The sequence below is a fragment of the Xenopus laevis genome, chromosome 7S (genome assembly GCF_017654675.1).
Source record: "Xenopus laevis strain J_2021 chromosome 7S, Xenopus_laevis_v10.1, whole genome shotgun sequence".
NCBI lineage: Eukaryota > Metazoa > Chordata > Amphibia > Anura > Pipidae > Xenopus > Xenopus laevis.
This window is the reverse complement of record NC_054384.1, coordinates 68,461,033-68,484,141: the sequence shown is the minus strand read 5'-3', so window position 1 is coordinate 68,484,141 and position 23,109 is coordinate 68,461,033. Positions and strand designations below refer to the sequence as shown.

Below are 23,109 nucleotides of genomic sequence, written 5' to 3'. Positions count from 1 at the left end.
CAACATGTCAGAAAGAAACAACACAAGTACAATCACATTTATTTCATTAAAATACAATAAAAAGTCCTTCAGAATGCTAAAAGAATGCCACATAAATCTATAAACACAATAAAAAGCTGATTTCTATACATTCAGCAGCAAGAAAGAAAAAGCATAGTAGGAACCCCTAGAATTTTCTAGGTATAAGTGCATCTTTCTGGCAAAATATTTTTATAGCTTCCAAGCATCCTTATGGCTGTGGCCCAACTGGGGTAGCTGTGATGTTTAAATAGACAAAACAGGCAATCACCTGAAAAGAGCTTGAAAATAAATCAGATACTTATTAATATCAGTGCTTTGGCGTTTGTTTTGAGTTTGGGCTACCTACAAATTTGGGGGTGAAATTTCCATGTGTGCACATTTGCTAACTTTACAGAGCACATGTGATTCTTTATATATAGACATCTCATACATAATCTATACAGAGTATACACCCAGATGGTCCATAGATAGATACATTAAAGAGACAACTACTATTTCATTGGTGCCATAAACAACAACTAAGAGTAGTTTAAGAGTAGTGTAAGAGTTCTGCCGAGCTCTACATATTCCATTTAGTGATTAAATTGATGTCTGTAGTATGTAAAGCAGATGACCTTCCTCTGCTCTTTGTGCTTTACATATCAAAACCTCCAAGAGTAGACGGATCTACTTTGCTTACCTCTGCCCCCTACTGAAGTGAATCAGTGGATGTATGTTAGGAATTTCTCATTTTCTAAAAGAAGGGGAATGTGGTTGAGGTATAAATTATGCTCCTCTGCTGTTTAGTGGCTGTTCAGTTGTACGCATGAATTGCAAAGTAGAATAGTTTTTTCAACCTTAGGCTTAGTAAAGTAAGATCAGTTAAAAGACCAATACATATATTAGTGGGCAAATAGTCCATAGCAACAAAACAAAAAACACAAAAATTGGAATGGCAACATAGCACATTCATAAGAATGACGGGATTTTAACAAACAGACAGAAGAATCAGACAAAATATTCATAAAACTTGCCTTTCTTACCTTTCTGAAGAGGTACAATCCCATGCTGACCTATCAGAATTGCTAACAGTTTGATTATTGCAACAATACTGCAACTCAGCATCTGCGATTGGATATCTCCTTGGCTTTTGGTATAAAAGGTTTCTTTCCTCTATCTGTTTTCAGTAGCTTTACATGAGACCCTGAATGGGAGCCAAGAATTCTGGATCATCCATTGGTTTTTGGGAACATCAAGGCCATCTACCAAAGGTTAAGTGGCTCCCTAACTGTGTTGATATGGAACTTGCTGCCTTTGTAACCAACACCATAGAAAGCTAAGTAAATACACATTATTCGGCTATTCTTTGAATGTGTGTTAGTTATTGCTCACCTGCAGTATATCTTCTAATCATAGATCATGCACCCCATTAATTATTTGAAGCTGCAGAGGTCACTTTCTGACAAATTCTGGCGAATGAGGTATGACACAGAGCTAACTATTACCAATCAATTTTATTGGTACAAGTAATGGACCTGTTATCCAGAATGCTTGAGACCTGGGGTTTTCCGGATACGTTTTTTTCCATAATTTTGATCAACATACTTCTAGTCTACTAAAAAAGTTATTTAAACATGAATTTAAACCAATAGGATTGATTTACCTCCAATAATATTACTAGATGGGATCAATTACAAGGTATTGTTTTATTATTACCAGGAAAAAGAAATCATTTTTATAGAATTATTTTATTAAAATGGAATCTATGGGAGATGACCTTTCTGTAATTTGGAGCTCTCTCAATAATGGGTTTCTGGATAACGAATCCCATACCTGTAACTGTTATTTCTAACCCATGACAGTATTGCTATATCACACATTAGTAAGATTCAAAATATAAGTGGGAAAATAAAATTAGCAAATGAAAGAACACACTGGATTGCTGAATAAAATTTATTTATGAGATAATTAACTCTTTAGCTTGATCTTTGGCTAAGGTCTTTCTCAGCCCAGTGTAAACATATTATTTGTGCAGTTGGGAAGATACAGATTTAGACATAATTTAAATGTTTAGAGAGACATATCAGATAAACACAATTAGATAACAAAATTTACATCAAAAGTCTATTTTGTTTAACAAACAAATATGCTGCGATGCATTACAGTATCAAATAGGTTTGGTTTCTTTAAAATGACAACAAATTTAAAACAAAATTGTCAAATGCCTGAATGTGACACATACAAATACACTAATTAAGGTTCAAAAGCAGGGGGCTCAGACAGAAGGCAAGTTAGGGTGAGATTTGGGAGCGAATGACAGTTGTAGAACTACCAGGGAGGGTGATTGCACCCGGATCCAGCGAACTTTCTCACCAACAGGAGTCCAGTGTTAAAATTACATCCAAAGAGGGTATTTTTTTTTATTAAAATCAATCTCACACAAATACAGAAACAAAGACAATCAGATATCATCGGAATGAAACATCAGAAGGATATACTGTATTAACATTTTCCCTTAGAGATTTTAAACTCCTGTGTCTTAATAAAGAGGATTTCACTTATGACAGCATTGGCAGTATATTCAATAGAATCTACACCTTGGCCTGTTGATTTTTTACAACGTAAATGCCACAAATAATACCGGATGTATTATACATTATACAGTCTTTCTTTATTAGACAGACAGACTGGTATCAATATCCTGTATGCAGCTTCAGAGAAACATAAATGAATCAAAAAAACAAATCTCAGATTGCTACGGACTTTTGTTATTTGACATTCTACCAAAAAATGTTCCTGAGTCTCAGCCTCTCAGAAGTTCCATGGGCAGTTCCTATCCACCACATTCAGGTAACTGATGCTGAAGCCCTGAAGCCAACCAAGAAATAACAAAGAATTTTTATGCAGCCTTTTACTATTCAGATACTTTATACTTTCTTGTTCAGTGGCACCGGGGCATTCTCTCAGCACAACAGGGGAACAGAAATGAGTCTTTAGAATTTCATTATAAAGTGTCTTTCTAGGGGTCAGATTTAATGCATTAGGGGAATACCCTACTTTCTCAGCATTTTCAGTGTCAACGCCAAATATGTTGGGAGAACCACCACAAATCTGAACCTCCTTCACTCTCCCTACTTCATTCTCCCACCCATTTCTTAAAGGGGTAGTTTACCTTTAAAGTAACTTTTAGTATGTTATAGAATGGCCAATTCTAAGCTCCCCCAAAGCATTTGAAAAAAGAGGCTGTACATCCAGGCATACAAGGATTCTAGTAAAGGAAACACATACTAAATGTAAAGAAAGATTGGTATCAATATAGTCTTTACTTTCTTTATAAGTCAGTCTCCTTGATTTCCATCTCTGAACATGGCAGTAACTGGCCACCAAGATTAGATGCTTCTATTTCCTAAATAATGTAATGTAATGTATTTGAAGATAATATAAACCATTAACCATGCCATGTTGTATAATGCTAGCCTAAATTATATAAAATAGTCACCACATTTGTTGAAACAAAATATAAACCATGTATTCTCTATCTTAGAATAGGTAAAAATTATTTAAAATTGAATCCATTCTGTAGGTTCCCTGTAATAAAATAATATTGAAGATGAATGTGATACTGCGTGATTTCACAGTGGCTCAGCAAATGTGCAAAATATGATCAGTTCTGTCTATATATGTAATAAGATAACATAGCTAGCTGTTACTGTTAAAGATTCATTTATGCCCATGTAAGCCCATGGGTTTACCTTACTTACCATTTAATTACAAAGTATCTAACTGCATTACTCACAAAATGTGATGTGCGGGGAAAGCCCAACCCGCACATCACTAATTTACATTATTGTGTTGCTTGCACTATTGCAATGATAACATTTAGAAATTCTGTTATGACACTGTTGTTTGTTTTTCTTTCAAACAATTGTCCTGTGCTACATTAGCAACATCATAAATTCCACTCCTTCTGTGACACATAACCATGTATTCCCTATTATGGATTCTATAAAGATGTCTCCATTTACATTATCTGAATTAATTGCTCACTTGTAAGGCTAATGTAACACTGATATGGGAACAATCACAATGTAGAGGAAGGCACATTAGCAGGTGTCATAAGGAGCAATCATACATGCATGTCCCTTGATAAACCTTATCAGGCAGCTTGAAAACACAGGGCTCATTTATAAACACTGTGCAAAGTTGCACCTGGCAGTTACCCATAGCAACTAATCAGTGGTTAGCTTTTTTTAATTCAGCTGCAGGTAAAACAATGAAAGCAAACATTTGATTGGTTGCCATAGGTTACTGCTCAGGTGCAAAATTGGCCAGTGTTTATAAATGAGCCCCACAATAGTTGCTTATTAATAATTGTTTGAAACCTACTGAAATATCCATAGCGGTTTTCTAAACCCCCCCCCCCCCCCCCACACACACACACACACCAAGGCTCTGTCTACTATATCAAAACCAGGTCGCAAACTTGCTTTAACAAGAATAAGTTAGTGTAATTGGGGTGCCACCTGAGAACTTCCTGTTGTTTACTTGTCCTGAGAAACTGCCCAATGCGACATACAGTATGTCTAAGCACTAAAAATACTTGTGTATTGGACAAGAGTAGGGCGTTTTATATCCTTCAGATATTATTGCATTACCTATATCTGAATACTATCTGTTATGACTTTGAGAAATAGAACCACAGAGGGATAAAGATATTTATCTAAAACTAAACTTTATTATTTAGAGATTATTCACACTTTTTTTTTTTTAAAATCAGAAATGCATTTTTATCTGGACTCAATAAATAAAGGTAGTACAGAAGGCATATAAGGCATCCCTGAAAACCTGGTTAATCTACCAAGAGATTAATAATATTAGTGTATATGCTAAAAGTTAAATTACAAGCATGGACAGTTGTTCATGTATCCACTATACAGTATGTATCTGTCTATGTATCCACTGCAAATGAGAGGACTGTTTGGTAAGTTTGGAAAGCTGGGACCACAGAGCAGTATGCCAAAACTCTTCTTCCTCCCTTGTGATGACCATAAACGCATACATGGTTGGTTAAACTAAACCGCTTTACTAAATTTGTGAAATCTTAGGCCATGTTTAGCCACTATTCATTGGCCTACAGTTTGTTGAGATACAGAAGTCTACATCCCTATTCAGGACTCAAAACGTGTTCTGATTATAGTTTACAGAAGTGTTGGATTCGGGACATTAGGTAAATGAACTGGAACTATTGTTATCACAAACTAGAGATCATTTGCATTATATAAGTGAGTGAGTTTCTTGCAGCTCATGTACATGCTTAAAATATAATGGCAAAATCATACTTTTTGTTTAAACATCCATTGAATATATAGTGGCTCCATATTTTGTGCTTTTCCCCTAAAGCCCTATTAGAACCCTTTACAAAATGGTACTACTGTGCACTCTTACATGGTCACACATAGCTTGGCAAAAAGCAGACTAAAAAAACATAACTCTATGAACTTCAAGAAAGGATTCGTAAAAGATGCTTTGTTTGACAAAGAAGAACCCGCTAACAAGGCAGCCACCTCCAACTAGCATTTCTAGGCTGGGTTCAACAGACCAACAGTTTAAACTCAAAAAATCAATAATATCAATTAGCTAGATTAACCTGTTTACTGCTGGGAATCAACAAAATATTGCTTGCAATGAAAAACCAATGCTCGGATGCACATGAATTACAACTGCCTTAGGGTGGATTTGCTACTAAAATGCAAAATAGTAGAATAGCCTGCAGCATGCCTATGGCAGAGTATGCATGCAGAAGCTTACAAGATGTAACCTTTAAACAGAAACCTTGGATATATAAGTAACTAACGAACTTTGGTCCAAAACAATGGACACCACATATCCTAATAATGCGGAGCCTGTAAAATTACAGTTGCTGGCATTGACGTAGATCAAATTGCTTTTCTGTATCTCTTTACCTCCATAAGCATCAGAACACTGCCATATGGGAATAGTTTTGCTCTGATCTGTATAAGAACATGGATTGTTAACATTGTTCAAGGAACTATGTTATGTTCCATTCTGCTTGTTGCACTCTTCTAAGTCTCTGCAGGCCTCTGCCAGTTAAAGAGTCCTTGTTTGCCTGACCCCTTGGAGTGAAATGTGAGTTAGAGAAATACCTCTTGGGAGAACTCTGCACAATTAGCATTGTTGCTGTTTCAGATTTGCTTAACCAGGTAGGAAACAAAATCTTCCAAACGCTGTCAAACAGGGAAACCATAGGACGGAGACTGGAAAAAAATGTATATTGAACATAGAAAGGACAGATGGACACCAGGAAAAACAGAAAGTACAAGTGAGATTGAAATAGTGCTTTCAGTGTTTATAGATTTTCATCTTTAGGAAGAGTGATACAAATCCCCCCAAACCACAGCTATGCAGAAATGAAATACTCATATAAAAAAGAGCAAAGCAAGGGAAGGAGTGGGAGGATAAGAAGCACCACTAGTATTTGCATCTAACATATGTAACTCATTTTTCAAATACACTTTCTGTTGTATATACTCATTAGTATAGCACTTGGATGAATAAACTCCACGGCTATTGGCAACAAACATGTCTCTTTTTAAACACAGATGCTTTACAACCATTTCCTACCCTTAGTGCACAGATAACGAAGAAATATTTACTAGGAATCCACTTCATCGTCGTATCAAATATTGGACTGTCTCATCACAGTGACTTGGGAAGCCCTCTCCTTTAACTCACTTACTGTACTGCCAGCCTTTATGTGGAGACAGAACAGTGGAAATTTTTTTTAAAACAATGAACTAAAGCAAAACAAATGGCTTCGAAGGGGCGCAAAACTGCCCCTTTTAGTGGTCTATTGCACTCTCAGCCTTGAGCCACAATAAAGATCTAAAACAAAGGCAAAGAGCACAGAATGTACGAGTGCGAGGGAATCTTGTACAGGTATGGGACCTGTTATCCAGAATGCTCAGGAACTGGGGTTTCCAGATGAGTGTTTCTCTAATTTGGATCACTATACCATAAGTTGTTTTACGTCCAATAAGGATTTAATTAAATTGTAGTTGGGACTGTTTTATTATTACAGAGTAAAGGGGAATTTTTGATGGGAGATGGCCTTCCTGTAATTCTGAGCTTTCTGGAAAACAGGTTTCAAGATAAAGGATATGCCAGCTGTACTTTATGTTTGCTTTTAGCACTGTTGCTCATAGCATCCTCTGGCGCTTCGGCATCTAGTGCTGCATACATAAGTGGAATCAATTCTTTGCACTTCACTTTGCAATCACAAAGAGTTGTGCTTTTAGGCACTGCAAGCAGAAAAAAGATGGGCAAGGAGTAAACCACTATGGCACCTTGAGCCTATTATGGGCACTTTGAACTGCCATTGTAAATAAAAACCTTGTTTTTTAAAAACCCAAGTACCTTGCCTCAAAAATATGTAGCCTAAAACAAATAATGAACAATGAAATGTAAAAAATCATGTTAGCGTAGCAAAGGTTTGCAAAAATTGAATAGCTGAGGTATGGCAAAAGAGTCAAGTAGGATAAAGTAGAGGGATTAAAAAAACTTGTACTTGAACATGTACTATGACCCATAGTTTTAATTGTCAGCTTTATGAGCTCGATATCTGATTGTCTGTGCCAATATTTCCCACTCTGTCTGTCACTGGTACAATTAATGAATAAACACAGGCACTGGGGGGGTGGGGGGAAGAGTGATCTTCACATACATACCATAGATGTTGGACACCAGTAAATCTCTTAAACTCAAGGTAAGAAAATTAAACGGCAACATAAAAAAAGTATAAAAAAATAATCAACATCATCAGACATGACAGAACTAAGGTAATCATGGCAATAAATTATTATATATATTTATATACACAGTTATGTAAAGGGTAACATACCTTGACTTAACTAAATATTAACAAAAACAGAAATATTTTCATTTATTAAATAACTCACAAACACAAAGTGCTCCAGGTAGGGCTCTCCTTAAGGTGCCTGCTAAGATGTAGAGGTCCCTAAGTTGATGAAGACCCTTTCACTGTCCGAAGGTGCACCTGCACATAGCTCTTCAATGTGCTACAGCTGCCTACTGCCAGCAATGGGACGAAGAGGTAAATTTATCTAAAAGCAATTTTAATACAACCAAAAATCCTATGTAATATTTATATATATATATACAGTGTGATTGTATATATAACTAGAAGAAGAGGCAAGTACGGTCATTTGATTTTGGGTTCCACATAAATTTTATCGCCATCATGAACATTATATGAATGTAAAAATCGGGTACTTAATTTCATTTCCTCAGGGCCAAAAGGGGCTTCAAGGTCCAGATAATACAGGCGCATGTTGTTGGTGGATAACTGCACCAAATTCTTTAGCTGTTTCTTGAACTCGGCCACAGTCTGATCTAAACGGATGCTCATCTTCTCCACTTTCTCTTCAAAGTGTATGTCGACATTGGCTTTATTCTGTGGTCGAAGATCCACTTCTACAAGAGGTTCTAAATTTCCATACTTTGTCACCAGCTCTTGATATCTAAAAGGGAAGACAATGTGCAGTTGTTAAAAGACTGTTCATTATATTTAGCCCAATAATAGTGTATTCCTAGCACCTTTTATATAATTTCAATTCTGGGTGGCTGAAAAATCGGTTGAAATCTGGCATCAAAACACTTGGTCAGTGACCAACAATGAAGTTACCAAGACGTACTAAAAGGTAACTATCTCTTGTTTTCAAAGTACATATGAGGTAGAGCGATCAAGTTAATTAAAAAGAACATTTCTGTGAAATGCACAGATCAAAATTTATAGAAACAATATGACAGCAACACCATCAATGGGTGGACCTGAAGAAGAATGCAGCCATGACCTGCAACATATTGGTTTTCAGAAAAAGGTGGTACTTCAACTTTAAGCTACAACTGTGGTAGGCATCTTTGAAAAAATGTGTCACAGGCTTGTTTGCTTTGCATATTTCCTTTTACTCGGAGTAAAGATAAACCACTGTTTTTTCAGCCAGGAAGGAAAAATGAAACACTGCAATTGTAAGGCAGGCTGAGGGTGTTTAGACAAGGTCAGCAAGGCAGGCAGCACATTGGCATTTTGTTTTAGAGGAGTTAAATGTGATCAGTGCTGTGTCAGTGACCCTGGCAGAGGTGGAAGGGGACCTGGCTGCATGCTGTTTCCCAAAGGATTTACCTTAACTGTAGGAATGTTCCTTAACAACAGCACTTCTCTGTCTGTGCGGAGTATGAGGTCACCCCTGCATTCTGCTTGGATTTCCCCAGTGTCCAAACAGATGAAGCCTTCATTGAATGCCATGCCCACATTCAGACTGCTGTTGTGTTCTCACAGTGATGTTCTGATACCATCAAGCTTCTTTATGTGCTATTATTTCCAACCTTAGAGACCATTATCACTGTGTTTTACACTGCAAACAAACCTGTCTGCTGAAATACGATTTCCATTTTGACAACTGGGCTTAGAGTGGAGCTAGCTAAGGGTAATCTTGGGCCTGTCTTTACTTTTTTTCCCATTTACTTCTCCCTGAGCACAGAAGACAACCAAAAGTAATGTATTAAACAGATTCTCTGTAGGCACGTTAGAACTTATATGGGAGCTCATCTTAATATCTCCCCTATAAGTGTTACATTGTACATACATTTTGATAAAATACATTACTTCTGAATGCAGGTGCAATGATTAAATGTGATTTTAATGACAGTTTAAGGCTAGATGGATGAGTATAATATAGTGTATTTTTTTACCATGCAGTAGTTTACATCAGTGTCCAGGCAATCAATATATACAATGGTGCTACAACTGCACTGCAAATTCCACCAAAAAGGTGGGTAAATATCAAGCACTTCCAGATTGACAGAGGATTTCATCAGTAAGGTTCACAGTAGAATGATCTGCCATTTGTTTTGAATGAGTTAGAAAACATTTTAGAGCATACACTGCCTGCACATTTAAAGGTAAAGGTTGCATATATAGCACACTGTAATAAAGAACCAAATGGCTTGACACCTTCTGAGCCTACTCTGAGAATGTTCAACCTTACCACGGTTTCCCTCTCATTAAACATCACTAGTTTAGAAAATCTGCAGGAAATATTCAGTGAAAACGTACTGGGAAGCTAAAACGCAAAATCTACAGTAAGTTGCTTGAGATGTGGAGGAGATCTCTCTATGCAGTAACATGATGATGCACAGGGGAGAGTGGCTCAGCCACCTGCAACTTGAGATGGAGGCCAGGAAGAAAAGGACACTAGTTCTGTGAACTGGAAAGGCACAGTCATTAATGGCTGCACAAGTCCTCTTGGTGTCTCCTTTTCACGTTGCACAGATGGAGAGGCCTGGACAAAGAAGGCATTGATGACAGCGAGGTTGCTATGTGTGTGTAGGTTCAGGGACTGAAGCAGTATGTTATTAGGAAGCAGATTCTCATCCTGTTTAGTCAGGGATGAGAGCAAAGACTAAACAGGATTGTCATGTATGCACATTACTTCCTTTAATAATAATTACCGTGTGTGTGTGTGTGTGTGTGTGTGTGTGTGTGTGTGTGTGTGTGTGTGTGTGTGTGTGTGTGTGTGTGTGTGTGTGTGTGTGTGTGTGTGTGTGTGTGTGTGTGTGTGTGTGTGTGTGTGTGTGTGTGTGTGTGTGTGTGTGTGTGTGTGTGTGTGTGTGTGTGTGTGTGTGTGTGTGTGTGTGTGTGTGTGTGTGTGTGTATTGACTACTAAACATCCTATTTCCCATGGCCTTTTAGGGAGAATCCCCACAATGATTTGCTAACTTCAACCAGGTCTGTACCAAAGGCCGAGTGCAAAATAACTCAATCATGTTAATGAAAATAGCTTCTCTGATAAAAGCTGTAATTTTTTTCGCCAGATAAATTACTAAATTCATAAATCATACCATTTAAAATAACAGAAAAACAATCATCAAAATTTTGTCCATTTGCTAAAGGAGAACTAAAGATTAAATATGAATAAATCTAGAAATACTATACTTTATTACTGAATTTACTTTAGGCCTTTAAAGTTGTCCACAGAAGCTCACTATCTTATTAGGCCATCTTTTGAGTGTACACTGCATATGCTCAGGGCTCATCAGAAGCTAATAAAGCTAATCTTAGGGCTCATCTGAAATCTCAAGTTTTCTGTGATAGAAACTGATACAGGGCAGAATATTGCATACTGATGCAGCATGTACTGCTTCCTGAGCTTCCATGTAATGTGAACCTTTATTATTTATATATGTATATATGTATACTGTAAGTTGGTCCTTAAGCTTAGACAACAGACAGCAGCCCAGAGCATGTGCTGTGAATAAACAGAAAGAGATTGAAAAAGAGGATTCTAAAGGTGGCCATACTCAGAGATCTGCTCGCTTGGCGATTTCGTGCTTGAGGTGGGCGATATTGGGCTGATCCAATAGTGGGCCCTAGGGCCCAACGATAACGGGCGGTCAGATCGTGGGACCGCATCAACGAACATATGCAGTACGCGATCTGACGGGATTTTTACCCCAATTCTCGGGCAGATATTGATCGGGGAAGCCCGTCGGTCTTTTGGCAGCTTTTATTGGCTCGTGTATGGCCACACAGGCGGGGGCAGTACATTAGTGATGTGCGGGTCAGGAAAAATTCAACCTACACCGACCCTAAACCATAACAAAATGATGCTTTTGTAGGACCAACAACCGACCAGTACCAGCGTCATCTCACTCTGTACATTACTTAAGTGGGTGCCTCTGGTTCCAAGACAGAGAATCTTTGTGAGCAGTGAAGTGTACTTCCCTAGTTTGACCCTCACCCAAAACTAACCCGCAATGGCTAGCCAAATATCAAACCGATTTCGCCCAAACAGTGGTCATCACGCTGATCACTGCGGGATTTGGGAGCACCTGCACATCACTACTGTGCATCTCCTCTCCCGTACCTTATGAACACAGTGCTGCTGAACATAGAAAGCACAATGTTCATGGGGGTGGCAGCAGTATTTTGTGCTCTGTAATGGAGAGCAGAGACCCGTGGCAATTGTTTAAAGCAGGATGGCAGTGTGCAAACTATAAAGAAATGGTAGATTGCATCCATATATTGCACTTTGCACACAGCCTTTCTGTTCAAAAATGATTCATCATTTTTGAGGCATTGATAGACACTACGTTTAAAATTGTCTCATTATCAAAGATCTAGCAATGAAAAATCAGCATAGTCACAGTAGGCTAGGGGGCAACCTAAAAAAAGTGGTAATTTATGACTTTGCACCTCCCACCTTAATGAGCAGCTGCCAAATACTGTAAGCAGAACAGGATTGACATATGTAGTTGGATATATGACCCCCTAGATCCTTAGTAGGCCCAGGGACCCTGACTTTTATTTTTTGACTCATGAAACCTTGTAGTGGTGGAAAGGAGATAAGATCAAATAAAGGAGCCATATAGCCCACACAGGAAACAACTTCAAAAAGCTTTTGATATCAATGATGTTTTCATATTCAGATCACAAAATTATTCGAACATACACAAACATAACACAGCTTCCCTGGACATAAACATATAAACACACAGCACAATCAGAATGAATATACACATAGAGCAGTCAGTAAAGGAACATCCCCACAATGCACAGCACAGACTATAAGAACAGAGACACACCACAAGCAGGCTTAAGATACAGCAGTTATTATATACTGGAACAACATGTTCTTCACAATACAAAGCTGGAAGCACTAGCTGCAACTGATAATTATATAAATTGTATGTTAATAATGCTGTTTTGTGTTGAAATTTTTGGCATAATTAGAATTGATCTAAGAGGGGATGACATACTTATAAAGCATCAGCTTTAATAAAAAAAATAAACCTGTATACACATGGAAAACTGCGATCTTTCATCAGAACATAACTAATTTAATGGTATTGGTTAACATGTTTTGCTGATCTAAAGCTCCCAATAAAACTACTAAATAAGATTTAGAGGAGTGCTACAATAGTTTCCATTATACCACCAAATCAATATGATATCAGCTTCTATACACTTTGGGATCCAATCCTATGCAATGAAGAAAGTAAATTGTGTCTGGGCATGAGCCACACTTTTTATCTGCCTCTCTTTCATTTACCTTTTGTTCAAGGCCTCACCTTAATGGGACATCTTCCTTTGGGAGATTCATATAGTAACGCAGGAAGAATCTTTCAGAGTCTTCTCTTTCACCATCCGTGACAACACTGCCATTCAGTTTGGATACAGACGGCAATCTAGGAGTTCACATGAGAGGAAAAGATTAGCAAGACCATCACTAGCCTGTAATAAAACGTGGAGGAGAATGCCCTTATCTGACTATTTCATGAAATCAATAGTCTTCCTCTCTCAGATCTATCTGCCAAAACACTTAAATGCACTGCTACGACCCCATATGCACACTGCATTGAGGAAACACTAGTAAGCAATGTAAATCTAAAAGGTCACCTTTAAAATCTTTACATGCAGAATGATAAAAATGAAATGCCTTCCAGGTAAGTCATATCATTTTTTTTTAATTAAATTAACTGAAGTTACACAGGCTTAGTTTAATTTTTTGAATACATGCGTAGACTGACCATCTATCAATCGATCTATCATGAAGTGAATATTTTAACTGGTGCTGATTAAGCAACCTTACATATTTACGCAATGTTTTAAAATACTCAATGTTTTCCTGATAGAGCTGTGTTCTATGACATGCAAGCTACATGTAGGTGGAGTTCCATGGGAAGTCTTTACATGTCAATTCCTACTGTATGAAGTGCTGGCTATAGCGCTGACTACATACAGAGCTTTTTCTGCTCTGTCCCAGGAGTGCAAAAAACTGTCCCTCAGGCTCAGGGCACAACCTGCATTTCAATAAGCTAAGTATAAAGTGCAAAAAATCTTCCATTTTTTTCGCACTTTACACCATTTTTGATGAACGAGGCCCAAGGTTTCTCTTTAAAATAACAAGGAAGTCATATGATGGAAGGTCATTTGCCTTAACCAACAGTCAGAGACAGTGACTAGGATTGCAATTTCCATCATTATGGCACTCATCACACTGATATAAGGTGAGACAGCTAATAAACTATAAACACAAATATATACAGGAAACTATAATCACCAGTTTAATTAAGTAAAGCTCTAATTTCTACACTGAATCAAAAAAAGTAAAATAAATAATGGCTTATGTACAGATGCAGCCACTTTGGTTTGTCTGTTTGACACAGAATAACTAAACACAGATATCCCATTTAACACAGAAAACTGTGACACAACATCCCATCTAATTAAAGCATTCACCATTGTGAACAATGGTGCTTTGGTATGCTAATGAAAAGTTTAAATGCATTAAATGAGTTAAGATAACTTTAGATAACACAGTTTCTTCAATTAACTCTGAGTCATGACGCATTTAACTCACAAATCCAAGTGGCTTCATCTGTACCCAACTTATGTGACTGGTTATGTAAAAGAGAAGAACACTTGACAAATGACACCTAGCACACACTATTGGAGGATGACCATGAAAAAAAGCCAAGCAGAATTTGGAGCAGCAAATAGATGTTTATTGGACATGACACTGTGATCTCACATACTGATCCAAAGATACACAGCAGTGTTTTGTTTAGTTTTCCAACCCGACATACTGCCACGGTTCCAATGGAAAAATAATGACAAAGCAAAATCTGTTGTGTTGTCACATGAAATCAGATTTACAAAATGTTTGGACTTGGCAAGCACTAGATGCAATGTATTTCAACACTCACCTAAAAAATCTATTCTATATATGATTCCTTATAATTTCAAATAGAATGAGCCCAAAATGCATTAGTTTTATGTAATCTATAATTTATGAAGTTGTATTATCACAAGCTTAAACCAAGTAGAAAATATTACAATTATTACTTGCGTGGTTATTTAGAGGAAGAAGGATGCATTCAAAACATTATAGCTTTTGTCTTTCATATGTATGAAAATGGCTCTTGTGGTTCTTCAAGCTTATTAAGAATTGAATGCACAGAAAGCACTTGTTTTTAATGTTGCATATACAAAATCAGGCATGCAGAAAATATTATGGATTTTAGACACTTCTTTAAAGCATTCGTTAGCTATCTGTTTAATCTGTAATTACGTATAATAGTGCTTCTTTATAAATACTAAACAGATCATACCTTGCTATCACAAGTTTCCGGCGTTCTTCTGTGTTGTATGGTTCTACCAAAGGAATACCTAATAATCTGACCTCTTCCAGTTTGGGTAAAGCATTTAGTTTTTCAATGTCACGCCAGGAATTCAAACCTATAATAAAAATAAGACAACCCCCCTGAAATATTGCAATAGATGACACTTTAGGTTAATAGCACACATGGCATTTTGACTGCGACTGCACTCAGGCAGAAAACTGCAAAGGTCAAAAAATTGAAAATTATGGGAAATGCATGGTCTATGCAGGGGTGTTTTTCAACCAAGTGTTGTCTGTGGTGGCCACCTCACACTGCCTCTTGCTTAACACCTCGAGTGGAACCACAGAGCTAGTGCAGATTCCATTAGAAAAGTAAAAAAAACTGTAAAAAATAAATTTACAAGGGGTGGATTGTTTCATGCATCTACCGCAGCGAAAGCCAACATTTTTACATTGCCTTTTGCTAGGAGTCACACTGTGACTAGGATATCTGGTGGTGACATCAAATCATATCTATGGGAATTGGTGACAGGCAATGGTGGTCAAAATGTTCTGTGTGCCACAGTCCTTAAAAAAAAAAGCAGGTTGAGTGAAAGGTGTATTTAGAAAATCCAAAACAGAAAACACGTGCAGCTCAAAATCAAATGCTATACTGTACATGATACCAGTTACCAATGAGGCTATGCATGGGTTCTGACGTGGACAGCTGGATTACAAAATAAGTAACTGGACACAGAATGTACAGGTTATTACAGAAAAAAAGCTACAACTAAAACAATGATGAAAAAAATTGATTGGTTGCCACGGGAACAAATTTGCTTAGTACTAGTAAATGAGTTCCTCCGTGTTGCAATTTAATGTAATATGTATGCCATGAAGCCGGTATTTGTTTCCATATTACCATTTTATACTGTAATTACATTATAATCTAGCAAAATCTTTACTCCACCCTTAAGTGTGAACAGTATGTGGTATAGTAGTCAGCTGTGTTATATTTTAAGGTCAGCATTACCTAAACGGTACTTATTAAACAATAATTCCTTCTTGTTTACTTTCAGGACATATACCTGCTGTATTATCCTCATTACACTTGACTCTGCTGCACTCCCCCGCAGACAAGCACTGAGTTACATAATACCCGTGACTCTGCTGCACTCCCCGAATATAAGCACACAGTTACATAAGACCCTTGACTCTGCTGCACTCTCCCACAGACAAGCACCCAATACCTAACACAATCCTCCCAGGACTTAGAAGTTATTCCAAATGTATTTCTGCAATACAACCCTTTCTCTCTTTCTTACAAGTCTCAGAGGAAAGTGTAAATCATGAAAACCTTTGGGTAATGGCATATGCTTGAGTTTCATTGTGTATTGTCTCATTAACCTTGAAAGCTTCCTACTTTTTGAGTTGGCATATCCACAGGGATTCCTATGGAACAATGTCACAAAACATACTGGAGCTCAGGTACTAATTTTTGCCACTGGGCATTTACCCAAAGAAACCCATTAGAAATTTAATTTCATTACTCTACTTAGAGTAGAGCTAGTTACTAATTGGTTGCAAAAGGTTACTGTACTGTCACAAATGTGCCCAAGCTAGTAAAACAGCCCCCCCTTATTTAATTACAATCATATGTTCTTGTCATTACATATTGTAGATGAGATGATCCCAAGAAAGTTCAATCCTGTTCTATTATACTAAACCAGGGATCCCCAACCTTTTGCCTCCAAGCCTGGAATTCAAAAATAAGCACCTGCTTTGAGGCCACTTGGAGCAACATCCAAGGGATTGGAGAGCAACATGTTGCTCACGAGCTACTGGTTGGGGATCACTGTACTAAACCATATAGTCAGCTTTTTTGCAAGCCTTCAGAAATTGGCTGCTTAGCGCCTCCTGCAGTTTGTATTAGCAAATTCTGTGTTCTAGTTTCTATTGGTGTTACCAGAGAAAACAAAAATCTGCTATTGAATTCTGAAATTTCTTTGACCGGAGAAAAAACCTTTGTTTAAGCCAAGGAAATATATAAATTAAAGAGGGACAACAATTTGAAAATCTTCCTTGTTAAAGGGACAGCAGTAATTAAAATTCAAGTAAGTGAGGTCTAAATTTGAAATTAGATAGACCTTCCCTTTAAGTATGGAACAATTCTAGGCTTTTCACATGACGGCTCTAACTGTGGTTGGGCATACATAATTCAGAACTGCTTTGCTGCTTGTCATTGTCACTGACAATGGTGCTATGATCCAAACCCCCACCCTGTGCAGTTAGCTACTTGGATATCTAGTGGGATTAGGGGAAATGTGGGATTTGTGCTGACATTACACCTGATCAGGGCAGAGCTTTGGGAAAAAAAATGCAATGTTACCAATAGGGGCACTAGTGTACCAGTTGATTTCAGGAGCAAAAAAAATGTAAAGTTACACTTATAATTGTCCTATTTGTGGTATATTCAATCACTATTTTTTTTTTTAATGAGTATTTTTCCTATCCTATTTCTTATCCCACTCTGTTAAAGGCAGTGCCATCAAAGTGAAGTAGCTGCAAGTTTACTGGGGGTAAGGACTCACCTTGAGTATGCAATGCAGTTTTGGGCTCCAGAAGGATATTAATAAGCTAGATAGAGAACAGAGATGTGCAACTGAACTGGTAATAGGGATGGAGGATTTAAACTATGAGGAAAGACTGTAAAGGTTTTCTCTGAAGAAAATACATTTGAAAGTTCATTAGAGGGCATTAAAGACAGACAGCAGGGGATTTTTATGTTTACACAAGTTTACAAATGCATAGTTTGTAAACTTAGGTCTGTATAAGTATGTGTAGATTTGTGTACTGGGGTTTATTTGGAGGGGTTGAACTTGATGGACTTGGTATTTTTTCAACTCAGTTTAACTCTGTAACATATGTAAAAATCCACCCCTTTAACCTCAACCACACTCCAATGCTGCCTGCTTTGTGTGTAAGGAACCTGATGCTTTGATTCCTATTGACTGCGTCATAGGAGTAGGAGGATATCCTATGAGGACTGGGAGTTTGTACAGTACAAAAGAGCTCTCAGTGGCACCTGAAAATGGCATAGAGCCAGCATTTTTGTGCAATTTCAGTGATGTCAGACAGGTAAAAGGTTTTGTTTCTGAAGAGTTAGTAAAAACTGACAGTAAGCAACCAGGAAAGTGTGACTGCATTAACTTCTACATGATGATGCTTTTACATTAAGGTAAATATCCCGTTTACAGGCTGTCCTTGTAAGAAATCCCCTGTTTTCCTTTAGTATCGTCTTGGAAATTATCCTGTGACATTCCAACAATTGCAGTAAACTTTAAGAGCTAACCTTTTTAATGTTAGACTGTCACTAGGCTGATATGTTTCTTTTTTTTAATGGAACACATACAGACACACACAGACCATCTTACGTTCATAGTCTCGCTCTGTTCTTACCTGCTTTATGCAGACTTATCGACCTTAGATTTGGAAACAGCCTTGCTAGAGACTCCTCTGAGTCTTCAATCTTAGATAGGTTGTTATTTGCAAGAACAAGTGTGTCCAGACATGGAAACATTGTGCCTAATTTGCGGGTCTCTGACCAATCTTGGAGGTTGTTGTCAGTTATGTGGAGAAGTTTCAGAGAGTGGTAGCAGACTGGTGAACATAATACTGTGTTATAGTCATTAAGGCACAGAAACAGCTCCTCCAACCTGAAACAGAAATCCACAGGCCCCCAACCATACGATTAGTTAGGTAAACACTACAAAATAAGTAACAGAATCTAGAAGTAATCTCAAAAGTTATTATTTTTTCTACGTTAATGCCCTTTATGCATTCTTATATTGGGATTTAAAGACAAACCCAACAATTCAGCTAGTAACCTTGGCTGCAGGAAAATCTGGTTTGATACCAACATTCAGTTCCTTGTAACATTGGTTAGTGGTATTTTGGATACCAAAATGTAAAACTATGACCTTGGAGTTCCATGACCTGTATAAAAGCACAAGGCCGGATATATATATATTCAAAAAAAAAAAAATATTTATATATATATATATATATATATATATATATATATATATATATATATATATATATATATATATATATATATATATATATATATATATATATATATTTATTTTTTTTTTTAAATTATGATTATTATTATGTTTTTTTTTTTTTTTTTTTAAGAACTACAGCTTTGCTCTATCTCTCTGTACAAAGATGGATAGAATTCCTTCTACTTACTCTGGGAGTTCCATCAGCAGTGTATGGACAGTTTCCCAAGAAGCTTTGCAGTTATTAAGGACTAGATTGCGAATCCTAGCAAATGTCCTGGCACATGAACGTCCCAAAACTGACAGGTGCAGTGGGTTGGAACTCAGATTCAGGAACTGTAGCTGGGGGACACTGGACACAATCTTGCTGACCTGAAGTTTAAATGCAGGCAATGCAAGATTTAAAACATTTATTTTTCCATTTTCCCTCATAAAAAAAAACAAATGTAACAAAACAGCTCTCTAAAATTCAAATGAGATGTTTTCTCTAAGCCCATTATTTGGCTGTCCAGCGTAATGCATTACTAAAACAAAGTATGCCTAGTAAATATAAAATATCTGTCCATAAGTACTCAAAGGAATTGCATCTTGATGGGACATCAACATCAGCATTTAACATATTCTTATACACAGAATAAACATTGGATTATAAATTACAGCAATTGTGCTGCTATTTGGATATCCATCAGCCTTAATGTACAAGTTAAATTTCTAGAGAATCGCTAGACCTTGAAATATTTGTGCACCATACAGTTTGCCCACTCCTGGAGCTGGCCACACATTGACTTAAAGGGCTAGTTCACCTTGAAGTTAACGTTTAGTATGTTATGGAATGTTATAGTAGGTCAAACAATTAGTGCTCTACAATTTTATTGTTACTGTGATTTTTATCACATATCTTTCTATTTAGGTCCTGTCATATTCCAGTCTTTTTTTCATACCACTGCCTGGTTACTAGGATCATTTAGACCCTAGCATCCAGATAGCTACTGAAATTTCAAACTGGAAAGCTTCTAAAAACAAAATAATTCAAAAACAACATATGATAAAGGTAAACAACACTAAATTCCCAGAAGTTTTAAATGTGAACAACACTAATTTCCCAGATATACTGATAATTTTGACTTTACCATTTTTGACTTTGCATGGCCAAATTATATTGCATACAATATTACAGAGAAATGCATGTCCATACAGCACTGGACCATCTTTTACTGTAAACTGTATATTAGATATATTTTCTATACCCCACTTGAACCATTGGTGCCAATGGCTGATCACTATATGACAACTGTGTTGTGTCTTTAACTAGTAGCTCAATATTTAAAAAGTTACTTAAATAATGGATGTTATTGCATTGATAATTGTACAGGGCACTGTAATAGCATTCTGATAACACAGCTATGGGTAGATATATGATGTCATGAAACGTAGACCTCCATGACTTCAGTTATAACTTATATACAGCCTGTAGCACTATATACAGCTTTGTGTAGCCCTGGTTTCTTTCTTTTTTCTTAACAACTGTAGGTCAACTGTAGGTCTTCCCTTTGCTGTTGTCTTACTGGGTAATAATTTAGATCATGGGAAGAGTACTGCATTATGGGGCAGATTTATCAAAGGTCGAGGTGAATTTTCGAATGAAAAAAAAATCTAATTTCAAGCATTTTTTTTGGTGTACTTCGACTAGGGAATAGTCCAAATTTGAAAAAAAATTAAAAAATTCAAATATCGAAATTTATCATGTTCTGTCTCTTTAAAAATTCAACTTCGACCATTTGCCATCTAAAACCTGCCGAATTGCTGTTTTAGCCTATGGGGGACCTCGTAGGAGTGGACTTTGAAAAATCTAAGGTTTTTTTTGGGAAAAACTTTGAATCAAATTCGATAAAATGTGCTATTCCTTTAATTATTAAGTTTCGAATTCGGCCGAATATGGACCTATTCGACCAAAAAAAACTTCTACTTAATTTCGGTTGGTCTTTTTGAATTCGAATTTCAAAGTTTTTTCAACTCGAAATTCGACCATTGATAAATATGCCCCTATGTCACAACTGCAATCCAAAATTAGATTTTGCTGTTGCCTAGTTCAGGTTTCAGTAGGTGGCATTAATATAATTTATATCATAATGCAAAAAAAAAAAAATAAGAAAGTGTGATGGAAACAATAGGGGTTAACCATGAGCTATGGGGGTAAATGAGGAAAGAAAACAGTGATATCTTTACTTGTTTCCACTGGGTGGGTGTTAAAGGTGAAGAAGGTTATAGAGAAGGAAACACTTAGAGGGTTATTTACTTTATTTATTAAACCCCGAGGATAGGAAAAGTCCGAATCGGAAAATCCGGCATCTCAGACCTGTTGAGCCTGTATATAAGTCAATGGGAGAAGTTTTTGGCAATACCCCAAAGTTTTCGGGTGAAAAATTTCTTCCAGATTTTTTCCAGCAAACAAAATTTTAGAGAAAGTGTATTAATAATTAAGCCCAAAAAACCCGTGCGGATTTGGTCTGAGTTTTTTTCAGAAATTATTGAGATAAATTCGGACCTTGACAAAAAAAACGCCCCTTAAACTACTCACTATTAATGAAAAGGGAATGATCATGTAAATTAATACTGTAACTGCAAAAAAAAAAAAAGCATTTAGTGTTGACTGAAAATAACATATAAATAGTGCAGTTATATAAAAAATGTGTTTCTTTGCTACAGGAATAGCCAAAATGGCAAATACCCAATGATCAGCTCCAGGAAGATCAAAGAAGGCCTGTGAGTACTGTTACAATTAGAAGATGCCTATGTGAAGCCAAGCTATCGGCAAGAAGCCCCTGCAAAGTCACATTGTTGAAAAGAAGACGTGCTAAAGATGGTTACAATTTGCCAAATAACACATTGACTGGCCTAAAGAGAATTGACAGACAACGACTCTGGGATAGGGAGGTGGGTATTTTGTGGCTTTATAGGTGTGTGCTCTGTATCCTGAAAAAAGGAGGGTTGCACCTCTCCGAAACGTTGATACTTTGGTGGAAAAATAAATGGGGTAAGCTCCCCAACTGCATATAAATAAGTGTGTGTGTCCACGTATAAATTGTGCATTAGTACTAGGACCTGTTAACAAACGGGAGTGTGGTGAATCAACTGCATTTAAAAAGAAATGGTGCAACATTTTGTGGACTGATGAAAGCAAGATTGTTCTCTTTGGGTCTAGAGGCAGCAGACAGTTTGTCAGACAACCCCGAAACACTGAATTCAAGCCACAGTACACTGTGAAGAGAGTGAAGCATGGTGGCGCAAGCATCATGATAAGGGAATGTTTCTCATACTATGGTGTTGGGCCAATTTATCACATACCAGGGATAATGAATCAGCTTTAATACATCAAAATACTTGAAGAGGTCATGATGCCCTTGAAATAGGTCTTTCAACAAGACAATGACCACAAACACACCAGTAAACGAGCAACATCATAGTTCTAGAACAACACGATTGACGTTATGCTGTGGCCAGCTCAATCCGCAATCAAAAATGCTGTTTCTGAGGCAAAACCAAGAAATGCAGAAGAATTGTGGAATGTAACAGGTGACAGAAGTTGGTGGACTCCATGCAACACAGATGTGCAGCAGAAACAGTGGTTATACAACTAAATATTAGTTCAGTGATTCAAATAAAAGCTAAATCAGGAAACATGTTTCAGGTTATAAAGTGAATGTTTGTGTTTGTAAAGAAGAATGACACTACTAATTTTTGGAACAGCCTAATATTCCATTTTTTCAGTTTCTGTAAAGGAATAACACACATTTAATAAATTTTCTTCATGTTTTGATTTTGAGTTGAATGTGCAGTGTTCC

At 37.0% G+C, this 23,109-nt stretch overlaps 1 protein-coding gene across 8 annotated transcripts in view; it reads right to left on the bottom strand.

The window, feature by feature from the left end:
* Positions 1 to 1,942: 1,942 nt before the first annotated feature.
* tbcel.S (tubulin folding cofactor E-like S homeolog) overlaps positions 1,943 to 23,109 on the bottom strand; it is a 44,428-nt gene continuing 23,261 nt past the window's right edge. For all 8 annotated transcript variants that reach the window (XM_018227792.2, XM_041571337.1, XM_041571336.1 and 5 more), the window contains exons 4-8: positions 19,458 to 19,639; positions 18,660 to 18,916; positions 15,211 to 15,337; positions 13,168 to 13,284; positions 1,943 to 8,558 (exon numbers count right to left, since the gene is read on the bottom strand). In XM_018227792.2, coding sequence (XP_018083281.1) covers positions 8,240 to 8,558; positions 13,168 to 13,284; positions 15,211 to 15,337; positions 18,660 to 18,916; positions 19,458 to 19,639 — 1,002 coding nt within the window. In that variant the 3' untranslated portion in view covers positions 1,943 to 8,239. The remainder of the gene's footprint in view (positions 8,559 to 13,167; positions 13,285 to 15,210; positions 15,338 to 18,659; positions 18,917 to 19,457; positions 19,640 to 23,109) is intronic.